General features: G+C 39.9%; 1 protein-coding gene across 1 annotated transcript in view; it reads left to right on the forward strand.

Moving 5' to 3' along the window:
- Nucleotides 1–120: 120 nt before the first annotated feature.
- Nucleotides 121–6,750, forward strand: part of LOC111409533 (ABC transporter B family member 19-like) — a 23,788-nt gene continuing 17,158 nt past the window's right edge. The window contains exons 1-10 of the mRNA XM_023039573.1: nucleotides 121–659; nucleotides 765–819; nucleotides 1,127–1,302; nucleotides 1,711–1,911; nucleotides 2,228–2,487; nucleotides 2,580–2,896; nucleotides 3,098–3,321; nucleotides 3,579–4,398; nucleotides 4,715–4,956; nucleotides 5,858–6,745. Coding sequence (XP_022895341.1) covers nucleotides 414–659; nucleotides 765–819; nucleotides 1,127–1,302; nucleotides 1,711–1,911; nucleotides 2,228–2,487; nucleotides 2,580–2,896; nucleotides 3,098–3,321; nucleotides 3,579–4,398; nucleotides 4,715–4,956; nucleotides 5,858–6,745 — 3,429 coding nt within the window. The 5' untranslated portion in view covers nucleotides 121–413. The remainder of the gene's footprint in view (nucleotides 660–764; nucleotides 820–1,126; nucleotides 1,303–1,710; nucleotides 1,912–2,227; nucleotides 2,488–2,579; nucleotides 2,897–3,097; nucleotides 3,322–3,578; nucleotides 4,399–4,714; nucleotides 4,957–5,857; nucleotides 6,746–6,750) is intronic.

The raw sequence follows: 6,750 nt of genomic DNA on the forward strand, positions 1-6,750 counted from the left end.
AAAAGTATATAAGTAGAGTTATCCTTTTATAAACTCCATGGAAAACACCCCCGGCCCCACCCCACTCCAGCTACCCTAGACTAGCTGACCTTTTCTCTACTTTCAATATAACTTGCTAACTTCACTCAGCAGTCAGCACTCACTTTTCCATTTCCCGACCTTATTTGACCCTGAATCATAACACTGACACTCTTCTTTCTCTTGCTCTTTCCGGCGACGCACCCCGATCTCATTTTTCTTGAACTCCCATTAAGGAGTTCTCCACTCTGTCCGTCAAAATATATTCATAATTATACAGTTTCAGATCCTGTTTTCTTCATCCACTGTCACTGTTGTTTCAAGATTATATTTTCATGCTGTAATGTTCTGAGGAGCTACCTTTTTACACTTTCTTTTGTTTTTCTTTTCGGGAAATGGCGGAAACAACTGAAGGTAAAGGAATGCCAGATGCAGATAAGAAGAAAGAACAGAGTCTACCATTTTATCAGCTTTTTTCATTTGCTGATAAATATGATATTCTTCTCATGATATGTGGAACCCTCGGGGCCATCATTCATGGATCCTCCATGCCCGTTTTCTTCCTTCTGTTCGGTGAAATGGTTAACGGCTTTGGTAAAAACCAAATGGATTTGCGCACTATGACACATGAAGTATCCAAGGTTTCAACTTTTCCGGTTCCATGCATTCAATTTTTATTAATATTTCCCATTATCTGTGAACACCATATAACCAGATCTAATTCTTGATTTACACATGGAATGCAGTATGCGCTGTATTTTGTGTATCTTGGATTGGTAGTGTGTTTTTCATCCTATGCAGGTGAGATTTGTGATCTGCATATTAGCATTTTTGTTTTATAATTTCGAGATTTTTTATGTTCAAACATGGTTTCGGATCAGTCGCACGTGGTCCGTGGTCCGTCTCTCTGTCTTTTTCCCCTCTCCCGTCAATTTCCAACATATTTGTCTATTTTATATTATTCCACCACACATCTCAATCACTACCACTGCAATAAAATTATTCTTTATTTTCTCCTTTATAATTTCAAATAAAACCACTTTTTTTCTGTAAAAAAAATTCCTTATCCGTTATTTTGAATCTTTGGGTTAATTTTGGAGTAAAACAGAGATTGCATGCTGGATGTACACTGGGGAAAGGCAAGTAAGTGCACTGAGGAAGAAGTATCTGGAGGCAGTGTTGAAACAGGATGTTGGGTTCTTTGATACTGATGCAAGAACTGGGGATATTGTTTTTAGCGTCTCGACGGACACTCTTCTTGTCCAAGATGCCATCAGTGAGAAGGTTCTCTCTCTCTCTCTCTCTCTCTCTCTCTTTCATACCTGTATATGTACATGTATTTATATCCGGTGGTCTGCAAACACAGTTTCACATTTAAATGTGTTTTTTGAATGGCAATGGTATAATATTGTAATGAGACAGTTGGGAATAAAGAAGGGAAAAATGGATCATTTGGGGAAGTGGGTAGCCATTATTGCGGGACCCACATACTATAATTTAAGCCAATTTGGTGGCGCACGTTAACTTCCCTTTGTTAACCTTCGCCCTTTGTCTTTTGTTTGTTCATGATTTGGTTCACTTTCCTGGTGGAGTAGATACTGTTTAGGAGTAGAGTAGTAATGGTGTTTTAAATGAGTGATGCTGGAATTGTGATTGGTTTATAATTTGTTTTTTATGTGTGTGGATATTTAGGTTGGGAATTTCATTCACTATCTTTCGACATTTTTGGCGGGATTGGTGGTTGGTTTTGTGTCAGCATGGAGGCTGGCTCTCCTCAGTGTGGCCGTGATTCCAGGAATTGCATTTGCCGGGGGCTTGTACGCGTATACGCTCACAGGTCTCACGTCCAAGAGTCGAGAATCGTATGCCAATGCTGGTATAATCGCCGAGCAGGTAAGCTCAGTGCTGTTCTAAGATGCGGATAAATAACGAAGTCCCTTCAAAATAGCATATTTGGTAGGGAGTATTGGATGACATGACATGACAATATATACTAAGAAAGAAAAGGTGTTAAGAACTTCCAAATATAGTTGTGTCCTATCCAATATTGCGAATTAAACGCACTTTTTGAGTATATGAACCTTCTAGTTTTTAGTTTGTTTTCAATAACTGTAATGACAAGTAGAAGGTTGAATGAAGTGTCTTAGAGTACAAACTTGTGTTGCATTTGGAAACCTATTTATGCCTAAAACACTTGCTTTCAATGCAGGCCATTGCTCAAGTTAGGACAGTTTACTCTTATGTTGGTGAGAACAAGGCCCTCAGTGCATATTCTGATGCCATACAAAACACATTGAAGCTAGGTTACAAGGCTGGAATGGCAAAAGGTCTGGGATTGGGATGTACTTATGGAATAGCATGCATGTCCTGGGCTCTTGTTTTCTGGTATGCCGGTGTTTTTATCAGAAATGGACAGACAGACGGTGGCAAAGCGTTCACTGCCATTTTCTCTGCCATTGTTGGTGGCATGTAAGATCTGGTGTTAAAATCTCATTTCTATATTTTCAAGCCAATTGATGAGGCATAAACATAAACTTGTATTAATGGTTTCATTATTGCAGGAGTTTGGGCCAGTCGTTTTCTAATCTCGGGGCGTTCAGCAAAGGTAAAGCTGCTGGATACAAGTTAATGGAGATAATAAAGCAAAAGCCTACCATTGTTCAAGATTCGTCAGATGGAACATACCTGTCTGAAGTCAGTGGAAACATCGAGTTTAAAAATGTTTCTTTCAGCTATCCTTCTAGACCTGACGTTATTATATTTAGGGATTTCTCGATCTTCTTTCCAGCAGGAAAGACAGTTGCAGTAGTAGGTGGTAGTGGATCAGGAAAAAGCACTGTTGTCTCTTTGATAGAAAGGTTTTATGATCCAAATCAGGGTAATTTTTTCATTTTTCCTTCCTTAGATGCTGAATATCTCTATATTACTCGGGTGATGCTACATGTACACTTTTGGTGTGTGTGGGCCCCCCTCCATGTGAGAGGGGTGTAACCCATTATATACAACAAAAGTGTACAAGTAGACCAATCCATATCATTACTAGTTGTTATACTTATTAATCTTGCAATCGAATGTACAGGACAAATTTTGCTGGACAATGTGAACATTAAGACATTGGAGTTGAGATGGTTGCGCAATCAAATCGGTCTCGTGAACCAAGAGCCTGCACTATTTGCCACCACGATTCTTGAGAACATACTCTATGGAAAGCCAGAAGCAACCATGGTCGAAGTGGAGGCTGCTGCTTCTGCTGCAAATGCTCATAGCTTTATTACCTTGCTTCCTAACAGATACAACACTCAGGTTCGAACTATTTCCCTATCGAAGGATTCTAATATTCTTTCTAAGTTAAGGATAGAGAATATTTACCAAGGTTAAAAAGGTTCACTTACAAGTAAATAAGATTTATAATCGGTAATTTCTTTATTTGTCAAAGTTGGAAATAAGTTGGTTATTAATTTTGACAAAAAGGTAAGGTCTTTTTATTTATTTTTTATAGCAAGAAAAGAATAATTTGTTCAAACATGTTTGGAAACAAATGTTACTAACGTTAAATCCAGGTTGGAGAGCGCGGCGTCCAACTTTCTGGAGGTCAAAAACAGAGAATAGCAATAGCAAGAGCTATGTTGAGGAACCCGAAAATACTTCTGCTTGATGAAGCAACTAGTGCCCTTGACACAGGTTCAGAAAGCATTGTTCAGGAGGCACTAGATCGTCTGATGGTCGGGAGGACAACAGTGGTTGTCGCTCATCGTCTTTCAACCATAAGAAATGTGGACTCTATTGCAGTTATACAGCAAGGGCAAGTTGTGGAAACTGGAAGCCATGAAGAACTGATTGCCAAAGCTGGGGCCTATGCATCCTTAATTAGATTCCAGGAAATGGTAGGAAACAGAGATTTTTCGAATCCTTCAACTCGCCGTACACGTTCATCACGGCTAAGTCATTCACTGTCGACAAAATCTCTTAGCCTTCGTTCTGGAAGTTTAAGAAACTTGAGTTATTCTTATAGCACGGGTGCTGATGGCCATATAGAGATGGTATCAAATGCCGAGACTGATAGGAAAAATCCTGCCCCTGCTGGGTACTTTTGCCGGCTTCTTAAACTGAATGCGCCCGAGTGGCCTTACTCGATCATGGGTGCGATAGGATCAGTTCTTTCTGGATTCATCGGTCCAACTTTCGCAATTGTGATGAGCAATATGATTGAGGTTTTCTACTATAGAAATCCGGCTAGCATGGAAAGGAAGACAAAGGAATATGTTTTTATTTACATCGGAGCTGGTCTTTATGCTGTCATGGCATATTTGATACAACACTATTTCTTTAGTATTATGGGAGAGAACCTCACTACACGAGTCAGGAGGATGATGCTTGCAGGTATAAACCATTTCGTGCAGTGTTTTTCCATTATAGCATGTTTTGTACATAGTAATGGACATGTCCGCACGATATTAAATGACAAATTTTAAAATCTTTTTGTTTCTATGTAATATGTTGTACTTTCCATCACAAGCTCATAACACAGCATCTGAAGGCAATACAAGACTCCTATACTTTCCTAGGCATGGAGTTTGCTCACATCTTTTTGGACAATATTCTTGGGAGAACATAATTTAAACACTGTCAAAAATAGACTTGCACTACTTGAATTATGCTTGTCATACTAAGTAATTTTTCATTTCTATTTTCTCAGCAATTTTGAGGAATGAAGTTGGATGGTTCGATGAGGAGGAGAACAATTCAAGTCTCCTTGCAGCCCGCCTAGCAACTGATGCTGCAGATGTCAAATCTGCTATTGCGGAGCGAATTTCTGTTATATTGCAGAATATGACTTCTCTTCTCACTTCATTCATAGTTGCCTTCATAGTGGAATGGAGGGTCTCATTGCTCATACTGGCTACCTTCCCTCTCCTAGTCCTAGCCAATTTTGCTCAGGTATATCTCCCTCAATCTGCGCCGCTTACATTTTTTTCGTAGTGAGATCTTGGGCTTAGAAGCTTATTACCACATGGAGGAGCATTTCGAATAGCACAAGTAGGTATTTATTTGGTAGTATGTCAATTTTATGGTACATGGTTGGATCTTGGCACCTAAACTCACTCCTAGGTATTAAGGGACGAGAGGGTAAATGTGAGTGCACAACTCTTTAACAATAACGGTCTAGCCCTTGTGGGCCCGTATCTGGAAAAACCAAAATAAGCTAGGTGAAGAAATAAATTGCAGATGTTCGGTTGCGCTGGACCATCTCAAAACCTTGCCATGCCTGCCCGGTTTATTCCTCTAGGAGTGAAGAAAAAAATAGTATAAGATTTTATTATTTACCATTAACCAAGAAGTGTTGTTTTTTTCTTATTTGAGTTATTTCTCTGCTTTTTTGAACTTATATTCGTGTGTCAAATCAAAGATTGTCTGTTTCTCTTCACTATTTACATGCCAGGCTAAATTATTTTCACCTTGCTCTGACGATGCATTGCAGTGTGCTTCAGTGGAGTCTTATTTCTCTGAGACCTAAGTTAATGCCTGTCGATGGTGGGGTTTGATTGCTAGATTTTCACCATCTTTCAGTCCCCTAGATATTCACACCTCTGCCATAGATTCTCATCCCGTGATCAATTTGCACATGACTCTGTCAACTTATATGAATCATTTTTTATTTTTCTTTTTTTACTTCTTGTATTTCGCATAGATAAGCATAGGGTAAATGTAAAATAATATATATTTACTAAGTTAAATTATATCAATGTGATGATCTTATGGAAAGTGTACTTTTCCCTTTTGTTAAATAATTGTTAGTATTTTAATTTTAATAATTATTTTGTATTTCGGAATCACGCAGCAACTCTCTCTCAAAGGTTTTGCTGGAGATACAGCCAAGGCACATGCAAAAACTAGCATGATTGCGGGGGAAGGAGTAAGCAATATTCGGACTGTTGCAGCTTTCAATGCGCAAGAAAAAGTCCTTTCACTGTTCTGCCACGAACTCCGTGTCCCGCAAAGACAAAGTCTTCGCCGCAGCCAGTCGTCCGGGTTTTTATTTGGTCTTTCACAGCTTGCACTTTATGCGTCGGAAGCTCTAATCCTGTGGTATGGTGCTCACCTTGTTAGGAAAGGCGTCTCTACCTTCTCGAAGGTCATTAAGGTGTTTGTAGTCTTGGTTATTACGGCAAATTCTGTTGCTGAAACTGTTAGCCTTGCTCCTGAGATTATTAGGGGTGGTGAAGCTGTTGGCTCTGTATTTTCCATTCTCGATCGCTCGACGAGGATAGATCCTGATGATTCTGAAGCAGAGCCAGTTGAATCAATTCGCGGTGAGATTGAACTCCGTCATGTTGACTTTGCCTATCCTTCACGTCCAGATGTAATTGTGTTCAAGGATCTCAGCCTAAGAATCCGTGCTGGCCAAAGCCAAGCACTTGTTGGGGCGAGCGGATCGGGAAAGAGTTCGGTAATATCACTAATCCTGCGATTTTATGATCCAATGGTTGGTAAGGTTATGATTGATGGAAAAGACATTCGGAGGTTGAACTTGAAGTCGCTCCGGCAGAAAATTGGGTTAGTGCAGCAGGAGCCAGCACTTTTTGCGGCCAGCATTTTCGACAACATTGCCTATGGGAACGATGGCGCAACCGAAGCAGAAGTAGTCGAAGCAGCTCGAGCTGCAAATGTGCACACGTTTGTTAGTGGATTGCCTGAAGGCTATAAAACTGCTGTAGGTGAGAGAGGAGTTCA

This window comes from Olea europaea, chromosome 14 (genome assembly GCF_002742605.1).
Source record: "Olea europaea var. sylvestris chromosome 14, O_europaea_v1, whole genome shotgun sequence".
NCBI classification, from domain to species: domain Eukaryota; kingdom Viridiplantae; phylum Streptophyta; class Magnoliopsida; order Lamiales; family Oleaceae; genus Olea; species Olea europaea.